The sequence below is a fragment of the Myxocyprinus asiaticus genome, chromosome 44 (assembly GCF_019703515.2).
Source record: "Myxocyprinus asiaticus isolate MX2 ecotype Aquarium Trade chromosome 44, UBuf_Myxa_2, whole genome shotgun sequence".
NCBI lineage: Eukaryota > Metazoa > Chordata > Actinopteri > Cypriniformes > Catostomidae > Myxocyprinus > Myxocyprinus asiaticus.
This window is the reverse complement of record NC_059387.1, coordinates 29262353-29280084: the sequence shown is the minus strand read 5'-3', so window position 1 is coordinate 29280084 and position 17732 is coordinate 29262353. Positions and strand designations below refer to the sequence as shown.

Genomic DNA, 17732 nt, shown 5'->3' with positions numbered 1-17732 from the left:
TGTGAATTACTTTGCATCTACACTACCGGTCAAAAGTTTTGAAACACTTACTCATTCTTTACTATAATTTTTTTTTTTTTTTTTTTTTTTTTTCACATTTTAGAATAATAGTAAAGTCATCAAAACTATGGAATAACATAAATGGAACTATGGGAATTGTGTTGGGAAAAGTAGTCACCCTTTGCCTAGAATTTGCAGAAATGTACTCTTGACATTTTCTCAACCAACTTCTTGAGGTTTCACCCTGAGATGCTTTTTAAACAGTATTGAAGGAGTTCCCATCTATGTTGGGCACTTATTGGCTGCTTTTCATTATTATTTGGTCCAAGTCATCAATTTCAAAAACTTTTTTTTTTTTTTTAATTACATTTAGATTTATAATGAAATAAATTAATATGGTGGCACAATTATATTTTTGTCTACAAAACTAATTTCAAACATTTAAGCATACGCCTTCAGATTAAAAGAGTTTTAAGATCATGAGAAACATTTCAGTCAAGTGTTTCAAAACTTTTGACCGGTAGTGTTTATAAAAACACATGTTAGACCAACAATATTCACCCAAATGTTGACCCAACTAGCCTAAGAGAGTTGTCTGAACAAACAACTTCATACTGAACAATGTTGCTTATTTGCGAGTTCCCAGCATGCATTGCAACATGAATAAATTATGCGGTTAGTGTTATTGGCTTTTTTTTTTTTGTTTTTTTGTTCTGTTTTCTGACGTTATTTATGCTGTTGTTGTTTTTTGTTGCCACTGTTAGTCAGTTGTTGTGTGGTGATGTTAGGAGCTCATCTTTTAACTTAATGAGGTTTGATGATTGTCACCATTATTGAGGTTTGTGTGTTAAGGATTGAGGGTCTATTGTGTGTCTGTGTCAAACAACTGTATGTACTGTCTTGCCTTACACACCTCTCTTCAGAAGGAAAGATTGCAGTTACCTTCATGTAAAAGTTATTTAAAACTATTAAGATTGAAGTGTTGACAAAACGAAAGTTCTCGCATTGCGAATTGACAGTTGGCTGAATAAGAAGTTTGTAGTTCTCTCAAAAAGAATTTTTGCATTTAGTGAACAAAGTCAAATTGTCTAAACAAAGCAATGTTACTGAGGACAATTAATAAACAGTTGTTGAGAGAACTCAAAAATATTGCATCATGCTGCCTTGATTTTTATTTTACTTTGCTCAACAGTTCCTTTTTATCAGTATACAAACAAAACTTTTTCACATCCTTGGACTGAGAAGGTACTTGTTTCGGTGGCAACACGCATAACGCCACCTTTTGTTTTTACAAGATGTCACAACAGTCAAGTGAAGTCTGAGTTTTCCTATAATTTAGAGTTCCATCTTATAATAAAAGGGAATGTCAACAATCTTTATTTGTTGGGAATTTCCAATCACACTCATTCCAGCGTAACATGAATCTAACATTTAAAGTTTAAATTTCCACTAAAAGACATTTCTGCAACCGTAAAACAATTTTATTTAAAATAAATAATGTTTAAAGGGCACTATTGTTGCCACATGTGTAACCTAGCAACAATGTTCCCGCAGATGGCTCGGCTCTTCTACCATAAGCCCCAGTTTGCCATTCTGGATGAGTGCACCAGTGCCGTGAGTGTGGACGTGGAGGATTATATCTACAGTCACTGCAGAAAGGTGCCTAAACCTTGTATTTCATACACTCTGCGACATTGCACTAAATATATTTTTAAAGTAGCTTCTCTAGACTCATGAGATTTTCTCAACATCATATTTCAGTTAGGTGTAATTTCCCTGTATGTGATTTATTCCTTTGTGTTTCTGGCAGGTTGGTATCACTCTGTTCACCGTCTCTCATAGAAAGTCCCTGTGGAAACATCACGAGGTGAGATTAGTGGCCGTGTTATGAGGAAGTGTTGATTTACTGATATTCCTTTTATAATATTTGCTGGTAATCAGAGTCCAAAATGAACCTTTTGTCACTCCTGTCAACATCAAGTGAATAGAGAAAATTTACTGGCCATAGATATTTCTTACCGGCTATGAAACTGTATTTTGCATCATTTTAAATGATAAATATTTTGATCCTTATGATAAATTGTCTGACATAATTTAGCTTTGTTTTCCCTGCATATTAGTGACAAATAGTGCAGGTTATTGTGTCACTCATAGTGAGTATTGGGAAAGATACTCAATAAAAGTAATCCACTAACAGAACTTCACTGATTTCTTCATGGAAAATGTAATCGCATTACTAATTACTTTACAGTTAAGTTTCACTCTAAAACACTTCTCACAGAAGTTTTTGTGTTTCCGCTCAACTAATCAAAATATCTATATTTCCTCCTTGTTTGTTATCATATGCAAGTTAGGATGTACAGACGTACATAAATGTATTATTCAACATAAATAATATTTTTAGAAAAATGTGTAACCCAAGTAATGTACTTAATTATAACTTCATTGAAAGTCAGTAACTAATCTGATTACAAGAATTTAAATGTAATGCATTACACTACTTTTTTTTTTAAGTAATTCGATTACAGTAAATATTTATTTTGTAATCAGATTACACCGGACACTGCTTACAGCATCATATATGAAATTATCAGGTCTTCGTCTCTGTCAAACTGCACCTGTCGCAAAAGCTTGAAGACAAAGCTTTTGGCCACATGGAGTTCTGGTTAAAAAAAAAAAACTTTTAGGCATCCTGGATAAACTTTTAGATGGTACATATTTTATGCAAGTTGCAACATGTTTAGTAGAAAGTTTGTACAATATGTCTTTGATTTTAATTGCTTGCATTGCTTACGTCATTGAGTAATTTTATTTACTCAACAAAGCCAATTTTTACTTACATTTATTTGGCTCTTGACAACTGTTAATTTTGGACCCTGCTGGTATTTATCATTGGTGTTTTCTACAATATGTTTATGAAAGCATGAATTGTCTTTTCTTTGCAGTTCTACCTTCACATGGACGGCAGAGGAAACTATGAATTCAAACCCATCACCACTGAAACTGTAGAGTTTGGCTCTTAGAAAGGAGTGACAATACCACAGGGATCCTAGCTATTCACTTCTTAAGGAGTCGCCAGCCAACCTAATCTGAGAGTTTGTTTTGAATCAACTGTAACCTGTTTTGGATGAAAATGTGTTTAAAGATTTGTTAACACTACTTTTGTCCTCGATGATTGTATATAATTTGTAATTTAAGCAGTCCAATTTATAGGACATCCGTTATGTACGTGTGGGGGCATATACCAAGGAAATATGTCTCATGTTTTTTTCATTAAATTGCTTAATTAATGAAATGAGTAATTAGGCTCACAAATCTATGCCACCGGACTGAACTTAGAGTTTAGAAACTCAGTAAGAACTAATATTGCCTTTTTCTCATCAACTAAACCTTTCATTATGGGTACTTAAAGCTACTAAGTGACCTTATTGCTCATCGCAGCATGGGTTAGGTGGTTTGGATGTGCGCAAGTAGTTTTTTTGGTGCACTTTAACTGGTATGGTGATTTGTAAACCAGGAAGCCTTGTACAACCATTCAGTGTCTGTAATCGACTAAAGGTTGCCTATGCTCTTGTTTAGGCCAAGATGATGCCAACATTTTTGTTGGCATTACTTGATGTGGAAGGAATGTGTATCTGCAGAACTGTTGTTGTATTTAAGAACTGTACGAAATGTCACTGTCGTAACACTTCACAGATAAAGCAACTTGAAGTCCTCCACTTTGCTGTACGTTTTCATTAAAAAAAAGAGAGACATCAGTAACAAGAAGTCTGTTTGTGGTATTTTCTATGCTGTCTTTGGCAAACAGTCGTTCAGATTGTGTCTGATTGGGAGATGTTCTGATTAGACCTATGAATTCAGTTGGAGATACTGTATATGGAGAATTTGTTATCGCACAGAGTTGTGCATATTTGCACATTATGGAAAGGGTAGGGCCCTGTGAAAATGGTTGCATTTTTTCTGAACTCCATGTTTTAAAGTTTGATTTTATCACTCAAAGTTTGTCTAATCTAATCTAATGACTTCATAAAACAATTCATTTTCAACATCGCAATATTTGTATCAAAAGATGTGCTTCAATACAGATCCTCACTGCACAATCCAAAAAAACTCAACATTGGAGTTATTATTATTTAATAACTGCTGTACAACAGAATATCACATTATAAATGAAAAAAAAAATAAAATTAAATGGAAACTTATATTCAGTACCAGGGACTAAAACAGTTCAAGGAACGAAAACTGAAATTTCTTTCTTTTTTTTTTTTTTTTTAGAATGTAACCAGAAACAGCAATAAAATCCCTTTCAATTGTTCCAGAGTGAAAACATTATTTTTAAATGCTGGTAACCAATTAATAACCAGCTAATTTTGTCCCAATAATTTTTTCATGAAAGCAAAGACCAAAGGGTTTATCACAATACGTTTTCGGAACTATACCATTTCCTGTTGCCCGAAGAAATGAGGCTTCTCTCTTTTTAGTAGAACATAAGCATGCGCTAATTAAACCAGTGTTAAAAAAAATATATTATTTGGCTTGCAAAAGTCCAAATGCGCCCACACAGTGTGTGCGTGCTTGCAGGAGAGAGATTTAGACTATTAACTGATTTTATGTGGCCATATGAATATTTGAATATTTAATACATGTACTAAAAATATGTCACTTAATATACTGTAGCCTACTGTATACTGCTATATGCTTGTTATGATTTCTATCCTGAAAATTCCCCCACATGGGAAAAAATGTAATCGCTTATTTCCGCTTATTTTGGGTGAGGTAAGTCCCTTATTTTGAGCTCGTTTTTCTGAAAGAGCTGCCTTATTTCTCTGGTGAGATCTGGAAACACTACAACTAGTATATCACCCACCTTTAGCACAGAGTGCTGTCATTTTAAAAACAACATTATTAACTGTTCTTTTATTTAGTTCTAACCGGTTACCATTTGAATTGAAGGCTTTGGAACGCCGGAACCGGAACAAAAAAATACTGTTTCTGCTCGGAACTAACCGAAATTAAAAACTCACTCTTAATTGTGAGATATTGCTTAAATATTATTATTATTATTATTGCTACATTAAATATTACATTTTACTATACAGTGGTAATACATTTTGGTCATAATATCTTGAATTTTACACCTCCAGTTGAAGCTTTTATTTTGGCAGAAAAGCAAAGTGAAGACAAGACACATTCTTGTTGAAGCACATTCAGACTATCTATTTATGTAATTTAATCGCAGCCTTTTGTGGTTTAATCATCATAGTAGATCATATCACAATATTAATGTTATTAATTATGTATCCATACTTTAATTTTCTCTCAAATATGTCAAAATCTGTGATATTCCATTCCATTCTATAACTCATCATGGGATATCCTAGGACCTTAAAAGGGTTTCTTTAAGAAATCTTTGAGAAGATAAAGGCTAACTTTTGAAACACATATCAAATGTAAGTGAGAGGTTATTTAGATACCGTTTAGACACTCTTTTGACCTTTTAACTTCCACATGAAGCTCTGGATTCTTAATTTATCTCATCACCTGTCACCTGTTCTCGACCAAAGACCAGTTTGTGTTCTAGAGTAAAACAAAAGATTTCTATTGGCCAAAAGTGATAAGAAATGGAGTCAAGCCAATATTCTGGTTGAGCCTCATTCACTTTAAAGTGTATCAAAGCCATACCATATTATTGAAAGAAAAACAGTAACATGGCATTACCATGTTCTTTATGTCATTTGATTTTGGAGATGAACATTGGAAATCAATCATTTTTTTCCCGCTTGAAGTATCTTGGAGTACCTTGTTAATACCATGTGAATATGATATAATATTAAAGTATCATGATATTACCATTTGATACAATCACTGTACTGCATAAGGGGACTGCATTCATTCTGTAGTGTAGACATGTGCATGACTTGCCATTCTGTGTGTGTTAATGATTTATTAATAAGCCACTTTCACAGTAAAATCTCTCTCTCTCTCTCTCTCTCTCTCTCTCTCAACACAAACCTTATAAACGTCATATTTGCTTGATAAGCAGAGTTGTTATCTTGCCTATGGATCACTATGTAGAGTTTCAAATAATTCTGTGTTACAAAACATCAACTACATTATGTTTTATAGTGGTATTTCTGTGGTTGACATTGTTACACATTGAAATTTATTTTATTTTAGGTGTAGGCCTACTGTACAGTAGTTGATGCATAACTTGCACATGGACTTTACATTTTGCAGTGGTCTCTTAATTTTTTCCAGAGCTGTATATGCAGTACATGCTACATATACAGTTTAACACTGAACATATAACATCAACAATTATTATTATTAATCATATTTTCAGTAATACAAAAAATATATAAAAAATATAATCTTTTAAAATATAGAAAAATAAATTATGATTACTTTTTATATTAATAATTGTTCATATTTATTTATGTATTTATTTTAAGCACTCTTTTGTTGGAAGTTGATAGACACTCAAATTTGTTTACTTTGTAAACTGTTGAACATTGGCCACAGAATCATGTGTTTGTCTTTCACTCTTAGCTCATAATAGGAAGCTTGTCATAAACCAAATCTTGCTTCCCTTTAAGTTCAGCAAAAAATGTGTTAGGCTGTTTGTGGTCTGTCAGTGTCTTTGTGACTCTCGTACCCATAACATCACTTTAACACTGTGACATTTGATAGGATCAGATCAACCATCTAAAGGCTTGTTATGGCGTGGATGACCCCCTTTCTTATCTTCTGTCTTCAGATACTCTACCCACCATGTCAGGCAAACGAACAAGGTAGAGTATTCTTAATATATTTTCTGCATGCTTTCAAATACCAACAGATGGAACACTGTAAGTGGTCATATGATCACTAGTGCAGGCAAACCGGTTCAGTGAGAATTTTTCATCAAATGTGAACCGAGTTCACTTTGAGTGAGTCTATTAATATATGCTGTTAAATGTGCATATAGACAGTCATTTGGACCTCTATAGGCCTAAGTAAATTAACCATAATCAGTCCATATCTGTGTGTGTTCTCTGCAGCCTCTCTAAGGTTTGTTGGTATTGGAGACTGGGGTGGACTTCCTTTATACCCCTACTACACACCACATGAGTTTCACACAGCCAATGAACTGGGCATAATTGCTGAGAGCTCAGGACTGGACTTTGTCCTCAGCTTAGGAGATCATTTCTACTTCAGCGGTGTCAGGGATGTAGATGACACCCGCTTCAAGGTCTGATCAGCAAGTTTAAAGGAAAGGTTCACCCAAAAATGAAAATTCTGTCATTATTTACTCACACTCATGTCGTTCCAAACCAAAATGAGAACTATAGCATTGCATATTTTCAGTGCAATTACAAAGAATTGTCTTTCAAGCTTCAAAAAGAACACAAGAGCACCATCATATTATCATTGAAGTAGTCTATATGGCTTGTGTTTACACATATATACTATATATTCCACAAGAGAAAGAAAGTCATATGGATTTGCAATAATATGAGGGTGAGTAAATGATGACAGAATTTATATTATTGGGTGAACTATCCCTTTAATACCACTATTAGTTGTATGAACAGATCTGCCTCCTCCAGAAGCCTAGTTTCTTACATGTTTGTGAAACGTGCTCAGTCAAAGCTGTTAAAGTTTCTGCAATGCTGAATGCAAGATTTCCTCAGGTTGACATGTTAAAAATTCAGCATCGCTTCAATGTCTTATAAACATGTCTGTTTAGATGTTATTCGGGTAAGATGATGTAATTCACATCTGTCAGGTTGAACATCAGACAGTGGGACAGTGTCCAAGGTTCTCTGGCTCAGTGAACTGTCTTTACACACTCTGGACACGTGATAGACTGATAAACCATGGTAATTTTTCATAAAGGTAGTTATAATTTATAACATATATGCCAAAACTGCTTAGTTTCTTTATGGGGAAAGCGAAGAAAGATCAGCTCTGTCGATATGTTATCCACAATAGATTTAGATTTACTCTATTAATATTTTAAAATTATGTTTTCAAATTGTTAATGAAGCTCTATTCTCCAGTCCACCTATGAGAGCATATTCTCCCACCCTGCCCTGATCGCTGTGCCATGGTACCTGGTGGCGGGAAATCACGATCACCGTGGAAACGTGTCAGCCCAGATCGCCTACTCAAACAGATCTGAAAGATGGTAAGAGGTCAATGGTTCTTCTCTTTTATTTTGAAAAAATGGAGGCATAACTATTAATGTTCTGTTAATGTTTGGCAGGAACTACCTCGACCTCTACTATGAACTGAAGTTCAAGGTTCCACACAGTAATGTGTCCCTTACGGTTCTGATGATTGACACAGTGGTTTTGTGTGGGAACACCTATGATGGACTTGATCCTGTTGGCCCGGAAGACAATATTGCTTCTAACCAACAGCTGAAGTGGATTGAGGAGAAACTTCGAAACGTCAAGTGAGTTTAGCTAAAGAGTGTAAAATTTGTTATGTTGTTATGTTAGAGCTGTTATGTAATGTTAGCCTCAGTCACCATTCACTTTCATTGTATGGAAAAAAACATGTAGTTAAACTGAGTGGTGACTGAGGATAACATTCTGCCTAACATCTCCTTTTGTTCCATGGAAGAAAGACACTCATACGGGTTTGGAATGACATGTGGGTGATTAAATGATGACATTCCATTTAACTATTTGGGTGTTCAATATATCAAACAAAACAAACATGAGTAATTATAAGGCGGTGGACAAACAACAAACTGGAATCCAATGTGACTTATTACAGATGTGATTTGATTTTTACTTGGGCAAACATTACTCCTTTAACAGGAATTTTGGGCATATTTTTAAAGGCCCCGACTTGCCACACTCCTTCCACTCTTCCAGTCTCACTCATTCTCTTTTTCTCACTCCTTCAACAGCTCAGATACACCCTCACATTCTTACAAATCCCAGATCTATGACCTGAAAAAACACTCCAGGCATTCCATACTAAAAATATGACCAACCCTTAAAGAGACAGTTCAGGGGCCTGTGGAGCTTAGCGAGTACTGACACTGACTACCACCCCTGGAGTCGCGAGTTTGAATCCAGGGTGTGCTGAGTGACTCCAGCCAGGTCTCCTAAGCAACCAAATTGGTCCGGTTGCTAGAGAGGGAAGTCACATGGGGTAACCTCCTCGTGGTCACGATTAGTGGTTCTCGCTCTCAATGGGGCACATGGTAAGTTGTGCGTGGATCGCGGAGAGTAGCATGTGCCTCCACATGTGGAGTCTCCGCAGTGTCATGCACGACGAGCCACGTGATAAGATGCGTGGATTGACTGTCTCAGAAGCGGAGGCAACTGAGACTTGTCCTCCGCCACCCGGATTGTGAGGTGAGTAACAGCGCCACCACGAGGACCTGCTAAGTAGTGGGAATTGGGCATTCCAAAATGGGAGAAAAGGGACAGTTCAACCAAAAATAAAAACTCGATATTTACTCACCCTCATGTTGTTCCAAACCTGTAGGACTTCTCTGGAATATAAAAAGAGATGTTTGGCCTCAGTCACCATTGACTTTGATTGCATCTTTTTGTGTTCCATGGAAGAAAGTCATGTTAACACATAAAGTCTTATCTCATTAAAGTAATATTTTTATGTCGGTTTAAAATAAATAAACCTGGAACATTTCTGTGAAAGGATACATGAGCATTTGCTGCCTGAGAAGATTTAATGTTTGGTGTACAGACCAGATAATCTGAATTCTACTAGCACATGCCCTCACATGTGTAGAAAATTACAATAAAATTCCACTGAGAATAAAAGCACCATGTACATGCAAATGCTCACAGCTGTTTCCACAATGGAAGTGAAACAAAGTTAATATTCATCAAAGCTGTTTGTTCTAAAAGTATCCTTTGGTTATTACTCCTCAGGTCAGAATTTGTCATTGTGGCTGGGCACTATCCAGTCTGGTCCATCGGCTATCACGGTCCCACCAAGTGTCTAGTAAAGAAACTAAGACCCCTACTGAAGAAGTACAATGTCTCTTTATATCTATGTGGTCATGACCACAGTCTGCAGGTTGGTATTTTGAGGATCACATTCTTAGGTAACAGAAAATCAAGCAATACCACACCTTATTGCTTTATTTAAGCTATAAATGTGCAACGGTTAAGCTGCAGTGTATTGTGAATGTAGTCACGACTTAAGCATAACCCCTTTAGCCATGACTATATTCACAAGATAGCACAGCCTTGTGTGCCTTGTTGTTTGTATAAACTGGTTTCTACATTATAAAAAATACAACATAAGTTTTCATTTAATCATTAATAAGCAAATTCTTTAAGTGGTATCACTCTGCTAAAATATATAGTCCCTGACATTGAGGTTAAAGGGATAGTTGAAAATGTTGTCTTCATTTACTCACCCTAATGTTGTTCTAAACCTGAATGACTTTACGGTTGGACTCTATGGGTGCTGCTTATTGCACTGTTTCCAGGACTGTAGCTATCCAAAATGCTGAAAGATAACATATTTTTCCTATTCCTTCAGTTTATCAGAGAAGACGATGGAAGTTCGTACGTGGTCAGCGGGACTGGAGTTGTTGAGGATATTTTCACTGACCACAAGAACAGCTTCCCGTCGTCTTGGCAACTGTTTTCCAATGTGGTCAATAAGACGGCAGGAGCGTTTGTTTACTTTGAGGTCAATACAAGTGAAATGCTGATAAGTTACATCCAACCAGACGGGAAATGTGTGTACCAGACATCTGTCCCTAAACGCACAATCCAACTCTAAAATCATCATAACATTCACAACAGTCTGCTCTTAAAGGGATAGTTCACACAAAAATGAAAACTCTGTCATTATTTACTCACCCTCATGTTGTTCCATACACGTATGACTTTCTGAAACATCTGATGTAAAACATCTTCTTTTGTGTTCCATGGAAGAAAGTCATACGGGTATTAAATGCTCATTTTTGGGTGAGATATCTCTCTAATAAACACAAGAGTCGCTTTGACAATTGTTTTTTCTGCCAGTAAATTCATTCCTAATTGTATAAAGTGCATTTTAGCTATGCATTTTAGTTTGGTTTGTTATGTACGAAAAAAAATAAATCCAATTTAATCTAAAGAAAAAAAGTGTGGTTTTCTGATGAGTCACATTCAATGGAGTTCTACTAACTTAACAGTTGATGGCGCCATTGCACTATTTCACTTATTGTGTTGTTTGCACATTCTGAATGTTGCATTATATAACATGTCATTTAAAACAAAGACCCGCATGCGGATTATTCTGCATGTGCATTCGTTTTTATTTGTTTTAATAAAAATAAAAATATAAAAAATCAGATCAGTACCAACAAGTTTCACAGGTCCGTAGTATAGGGTAGCCCCGTGGGGTAAATGGCTCCATTGATTTTATTTTCTCCCAAAACACTAAATTGCATCAAAAACTACCACAGCACTTTCCTAAACACCTGTTTGTCTCTATGCACTACAACATTTTATTGACCCATAAGATCTTTGCATGTGGTGTCAAAAGGTTGATTTTGAGGAAATCTGATCACATTTTTTACATTTTTTTAAATGTTGCAAATTTATGCAGCTAATGAAAATCCCCGAAATTAACACATGTCTTCTGAGACAAAATACTAATTTATCATTTTCAGTTTTGCCATTAAATCAAACATTTTTCAATAACTGTCCAATAAGTGAAAGGATGGTATCTGGGGTAAAAAGCCCCCACTGTTGCAGGGGCTAAAGGACCATATTAAACACATTGGGGTTTCTTTTTTAAAGTGGGACGAATAGATTTGTAATGAAAAATGTTCAAAGTGGGCTCACATTGACTCAAGCATTCATAATAGAGATTAGTTTGTTTATAGAATCCTTGAGATGTAATAAAATGTCAAATCTGTTTGAAATTAACAGGAAATAGTTGATTTTTTCTGTAGTAGTTGTTTTGAGTAAGCATCATCTTAATTTGTTACTCAAAAAAGCATCTTGCTGTCTCAAAATGATTTGCATTAGTTGACAAATTTTGTACAATGACTATTGCCCCGGTATCTACATGATATCTCTTTAAACCCCCCAGGGGCCTTTTACCCCAAGTGAGGGAGACTTTTACCCCAAATGTGGGGTAAAAGTCTCCCTCACCACCTTTAAAAAAAAAAAAAAAGTTTATTGAATTTAAATCAAAACAAACTTTCGTTATTATTTCTTTTCACACAAATTATGTTGCGCCATCAATATTCAATAAAAATAAATATTTTTTTTGGCCTTGATACATTTTCTGACCAGAAAAAAAGCAAAATTTCATTAAGGGGTGCCTTTAGCCCCGTTGTACCCTAATGTTATAAATGGTCAAATCAAAATACAGCAGCATAAAAAAAACAAAAAACACATTTTTATTATTTAGTGATAGCTGGTATGACATATGTACAAGGAATACAGCTTAAATTAGATGAGCGTTTCTCAAATGTGCTTTAACAATGAATACAGTTTACTGCTTTAATAGTTAAAATAAATAAATTAGTGCTACTCTTTTTATATATATATACACACACACACACACACACACACACTACCGGTCAAAAGTTTGAAACACTTGACTGAAATGTTTCTCATGATTTTAAAAATCTTTTGATCTGAAGGCGTATGCTTAAATGTTTGATATTAGTTTTGTAGACAAAAATATAATTGTGCCACCATATTCATTTATTTCATTATAAATCTAAAATTTTATTTAAAAAAAAAACGTTTTTGAAATTGATGACTTGGACCAAATCATAAAGAAAAGCAGCCAATAAGTGCCCAACATAGATGGGAACTCCTTCAATACTGTTTAAAAAGCATCCCAGGGTGATACCTCAAGAAGTTGGTTGAGAAAATGTCAAGAGTACATGTCTGCAAATTCTAGGCAAAGGGTGACTACTTTGAAGATGCTAAAATATAACATAGTTTTGATTTATTTTGGATTTTGTTTAGTCACAACATAATTCCCATAGTTCCATTTATGTTATTCCATAGTTTTGATGACTTTACTATTGTTCTAAATGTGAAAAATTATAATAAAAATAAAATTATAATAAAGAATGAGTAAGTGTTTCAAAACTTTTGACCGGTAGTGTGTGTGTATATATATATATATATATATATATATATATAATATGTTCTGACTTTGATTCTCCCAAATGTGCACAAAACCATACAGTATTTCCAATAGTTAGCAACATCTAAGTAGATCGAATTAGTGCATTTGGCATACAAGCCAAAGAACCCACCACCTAACAGAATGAAGGCTGTCTTGCTAAATTAAGTCTAACATATCTCCATTTTGAGGTTTCACAGAAACGCAAGTTTAGATTCCACTGTTTTACAATGGAATGTTGAATTAGGATCCCATCCTCCCTTTATAAGGGCAAGTCATACCAAAGTGATCAGTCCACACTCCTCAAAATCCGTTCAACGGTAATCCCTCTTTTCCTGAGTTCTGTGCTCTCTTTTTTCGTCTGCAGCACATCATGATGATTACAATGATTGCAGATACTGCCAGAATGATAATCAGGATGGCCCCGGCGATCACACCCACGCTGTACTCTGCATAAACATTTCACCAGCAGCATTAGAGTCACACAAACACTCGATTCGCTGTTGAATTTGACGGAAACCACAGGAATTTTGTCGTTTCTATGGTCCCTAGACACTTGGATGATTCATTCCCAAGTTAATACCGCAATCAGCCCCATTGACACATTTCTTATCAGCTGCACACAGTATGAGTGCTATGAATTGCCACTCATCACTTAGTATCACGGTGTGTAATATCTTCTAATATGATATTTTAAAAGCTATTCGACACTTCATAAAGAGATGCGTTACTGACTCAATCAAGGTCATTGGAGTAAATCTATTTTGGGATAATGAATCACTCACTCCCTCAGACAAACACACATACTATGTATACCTTAAATGAACTGAAACCGCTTTGAAGTGTCTGGTAAGTGAAACTGTGAATGCATTACCCTCAAATATAGATGGGTCTTCTCCTGGAGAGCACTGGATGTGGCTGAGCTCCCCGAGTTGTTTGTCTTGTGGGCGGAAGGCAAGGTAGGCCTGAACGGTAAAACAGTAACTCACTCCTCGGTCCAAATCTGTCAGCTCGATGGTGCTACTTTTACTGAACTTCTCTTTCTGTGGAGGCAAACACAACAAATATTTTAACATAATATTATATTTCTAGCCTGCATTCTAGTCCTATAGATGCTGCCTAAATACACTGTACCATACAGTAGTTACTACAGTCTGTTACTACTGTAAAACCATGATAAATTAATATGGAATCTTCTTCAAGAAGCTTTCTCTGACATTTTGTTTAAAAAAACTTTTTTTTAATGAAAGTGGTGGATAAAATCAAGTATATTGCCATACTTTTACTGTAATAGGGTAGTTAGGGTGGTGTGCCATGGCTATACTCCATCCAACTATTTTAAACTCTGTCAGTAAGATCATCGCATATATTTAAACATAATCTTACACATCTGTTGAACATTCAATCATGTGCACATTAGTTTTCTTCACATTTGTTTTCTTTTCAATCTTTTCTGTTTTATCTCCTGTTTTTTGTCTGTTCTTTTTTGCTCTGTTGCTTTTATTCACTAAAATCTTTATTCTTTATTTCCTTTCTTTTCCTATCTTTTTTCTTTTCTTTTTTTCCTTAAAACAAACAAACAAAAAAAAGCTTATTTTGCTAATTATTGCGTAGTTATTATACATGCTAATTTTATGGCCTAACATCAATTCATTTACAATGAACTAATGAAGGCAAAATTATTTTTGTAAAGAGTGAAAAACTCTCTACTCAAATATATTGATGATGATAAGAATAATGTTCATGGACATGTTAAATATCAGTTACCCAGTAATTGTAGTCATTATGTTTTGTTTGTTTGCTTTTTTGCATACTTGCTATTATTCACCAATTTATTCTTTTTTTCCTTTCTTTTCATTTTTTCTTCTTTTCTCATCTTCTAAACTGGGCCTAAACATTGTTTTTAATCTCTCTCTCTCTCTCTCTCTCTCTCTATATATATATATATATATATAAATGAAAACTAAAAAAACCCTACTTTGCTACACATACATAATATACATACCATTTTTATTATCTATGTTAATTCATTTAAAATGTACTAATGAAGGCAAAATTGTTTTTAAAAAGAGTGAAACACCTAAACGAAAATCTCTCTACTCAAAAATGTTGAAAAAAGAAAGTTAAAAATAAGGTTCATGGACATGTTAAATATCAATTCCTTAGTAACTGTAGTCACTATGTTTTTTTCTGGCAGAAACTATGGTTGCCGTTATTAATTTTTTCAGAGTCTTCTCCATCCCCTCTAAGTTAAAAGCAACACGTTATTTTTGGAAGAAAAACCTACATGCCAGTACCAAAAAATGCTGCGGGTTGCTCATGGCCAAAAGATAAATGTTCCAATTTTAAAACAGCTAATGAGTGCAGGGTGCCAAAATGATAAAATGCCTTTATGTTTATCATTTAGTTCAGATGTGTAAGGTATCGTAAGGTAAGACAGGAAAAGAAGTCAGACTTTAAACAGTGCCCCAAGCCAGACTCTTCAGAGTATGGCATATTAAGTCTGTTTACTAAAATAAGAAAATCAAATATAGTAAATTTACAGACACTAACCTTCCCTGTACTCTTGGCTTTCCTGTAGATAACCTTATACTGCAGGTCATCCTTGAAAATATCCCGAATACTTAGTCTCTCCTTACTTTCTTTAAAGAGAGCCGTCTGGACATCGCTTACAATGAGCGTCACCTTCCTTTTGTCGCTGACTTCTATTTTAAACTCTGGTCTGCCGATGACAGCTGAGAGCGATACAAAGCAGAAGACCTTTGTAATGGTTCAAAATCTTTATGTTCCATGTTAAAAATAAGCTGGTTGTTTGGTCTTTGCTGGTCTTCCAGTCTGGCTGGTTTTAGATGGGTTTTTGGGCTGGGAGGCCAGCTAGACAGCTTACCCAAGCTGAAAGACCAGCTTAAACCAGCTAAGACCAGCAAACCAACTTAGGCTCTATATTTATTATACAGAGTAAAATAGGAAAGTTGGTTTCAAATGCTACTAACTGTCATGGTAGGGGGAGAATCTCTCGGATGTGGTGTAAGGGAACTCAATCATTTCAGAAGTCATGCCAAGCATGGGTTCAGACAGGATATCAGCGTTGTAACTGGACTTGAGGTTTTTAAGCTCTGTAGTCAGGTCACATTCAGTTTCCATGGTCCTGATACAGTGAGGGCTCCGTTCTCTGTCCTGACCGATTCTACAATAATTTTACACAGACATTTAGATCTTCAAGAAAACATTTGTAACAAAAGTAAATTACATTATGTGAAACGCAATGACAGGTTGGTGCCTGCTGTAACAAGTCATGGGTGTGGATCTGTGCAAGTGTTGCCAAATGTACACCATGTGAGAGTTTAATACAGAGTTTTCTCGGATTGATTGTGACTACTCATATTGTTCATAAGGTTTGTAAAAAAGTGTCTAAACTGTATATAGGCCTAGACTTGGCCATGCTCAAAAAGCAATCTTTTAAGAACGTCAATAAGATTATGGGATTAATGGGCCAGAATCAGTGTGATCAAAGTATCATAAGAGATCATTACCATGTCACAAGAAAACAGTAAAAATTTTAAAGAGGCTATTCACTGTTGTGGTAAAATAATACATATAATACATCTACTACTATATTTATAGCATACACATAATACACATTTTTTTTTTTTTTTTACTTGTATATTAAACCTGGGGAAATTGTAAAAGGTTTTAAAGATTGTGTGAATGTGTTGATGTATTGTATTAACATTTTACATAACATTTAAATTTTTACATCACATCTGAAGGGGTAAATTTGCTAGTTGTAACATATTTTTCATTTGCATATAAAGTTATTCATAACTACGAACCCAATAATAAACAACCTGATTACTCAATGTACACTATTAACACAAAATGGTCAACTTACTCAGAAAATTCGACAGTGTATGAATAATTTCTTGGTTTGGGGCTCCATGTTAACATGGTCTTAAAATTAAATGAAGACCAGGCGACATTCTGTGCTTTAGGAAAAGTGTCTGTAAAAGAGCAATTAAAATGTAGCAAAATGAAATAAACAACAGGTAATAAAATATATTAGGCTATCTAAAAGAATCTAAAGTTATGAATAACAAAATTAACTAATAATGAATAATGAATATGGCTCTTTAAGGCATCATGGCGCTGGTAGAAGACTCACCTGAGACACAAGCCTTCATGAAGAATACAAACAGGATGAATAGAAGCATGTGAAGTCTCCTTTGCCCGATATTTTCCATGTTGTCTCGAGAGAAGAACTAATCCAAATTCAGCATGAAGACGAAGCTAATACTCCTATATCCAGGTAGGATAAAAATGAGCTACTGTAATATCCTCCGACGATCTTTATAGTCCTCTCGAGCGTGTGCAAGCTCAGAAGCACTGCCAGCGAAATTCCAGCTGCGACTCCAGCAAATCAGTCAGAATATGATAATTAGCCTCACTTTCTATGCAAGTGGGTGTGTCACTTTATGCATATGACCATTTAGGGGTTTCCGCTGGGTCCTGGCATTCATGTGGATGTTACTTTGACACATACCACCTACCTAAAGATTGTTGCAGACCACGTACACCCCTTCATGGCAACGGTATTCCCTGATGGCATTGGCGTC

At 35.1% G+C, this 17732-nt stretch overlaps 3 protein-coding genes across 6 annotated transcripts in view; 2 read left to right on the top strand and 1 right to left on the bottom strand.

Moving 5' to 3' along the window:
• The window catches only part of LOC127434461 (ATP-binding cassette sub-family D member 3-like), a 35010-nt gene extending 31291 nt beyond the window's left edge, over positions 1 to 3719 (top strand). For 3 of the 4 annotated variants that reach the window (XM_051687244.1, XM_051687242.1, XM_051687241.1), the window contains 3 exons: positions 1555 to 1659; positions 1811 to 1867; positions 2946 to 3719. In XM_051687244.1, the coding sequence (XP_051543204.1) occupies positions 1555 to 1659; positions 1811 to 1867; positions 2946 to 3023 (240 nt within the window). In that variant the 3' untranslated portion in view covers positions 3024 to 3719. The remainder of the gene's footprint in view (positions 1 to 1554; positions 1660 to 1810; positions 1868 to 2945) is intronic. The other variant, XM_051687243.1, reaches the window with a different exon arrangement.
• A 2882-nt stretch (positions 3720 to 6601) lies between these two features.
• LOC127434472 (tartrate-resistant acid phosphatase type 5-like) lies at positions 6602 to 11108 on the top strand. Its single transcript, XM_051687279.1, has 6 exons — positions 6602 to 6791; positions 7041 to 7231; positions 8043 to 8170; positions 8249 to 8440; positions 9897 to 10044; positions 10516 to 11108. Exons 1-6 carry the CDS (start codon positions 6719 to 6721, stop codon positions 10759 to 10761), a joined length of 978 nt encoding a protein of 325 aa, XP_051543239.1. The 5' UTR covers positions 6602 to 6718; the 3' UTR covers positions 10762 to 11108.
• Positions 11109 to 11255: 147 nt separating this feature from the next.
• On the bottom strand, positions 11256 to 17516 carry LOC127434475 (tissue factor-like). The gene is made up of 6 exons (XM_051687284.1): positions 17282 to 17516; positions 17012 to 17120; positions 16113 to 16306; positions 15673 to 15854; positions 13994 to 14162; positions 11256 to 13568 (listed from the first exon to the last, which is right to left on the bottom strand). Exons 1-6 carry the CDS (start codon positions 17358 to 17360, stop codon positions 13423 to 13425), a joined length of 879 nt encoding a protein of 292 aa, XP_051543244.1. The 5' UTR covers positions 17361 to 17516; the 3' UTR covers positions 11256 to 13422.
• Positions 17517 to 17732: the final 216 nt, after the last annotated feature.

Bases quoted from the DNA above. Each gene is read 5' to 3' on its own strand.
- LOC127434472 (XM_051687279.1), top strand. From the start codon at position 6,719: ATGGCGTGGATGACCCCCTTTCTTATCTTCTGTCTTCAGATACTCTAC. The intron at 6,792-7,040 runs GTAGAGTATTCT...TGTTCTCTGCAG, and splicing joins ATGTCAGGCAAACGAACAAG to CCTCTCTAAGGTTTGTTGGT. The intron at 8,171-8,248 runs GTAAGAGGTCAA...AATGTTTGGCAG, and splicing joins TCAAACAGATCTGAAAGATG to GAACTACCTCGACCTCTACT.
- LOC127434475 (XM_051687284.1), bottom strand. From the start codon at position 17,360: ATGGAAAATATCGGGCAAAGGAGACTTCACATGCTTCTATTCATCCTG. The intron at 17,121-17,281 runs GTGAGTCTTCTA...GCTCTTTTACAG, and splicing joins CATGAAGGCTTGTGTCTCAG to ACACTTTTCCTAAAGCACAG. The intron at 13,569-13,993 runs GTAATGCATTCA...ATGTTTATGCAG, and splicing joins AGACCCATCTATATTTGAGG to AGTACAGCGTGGGTGTGATC.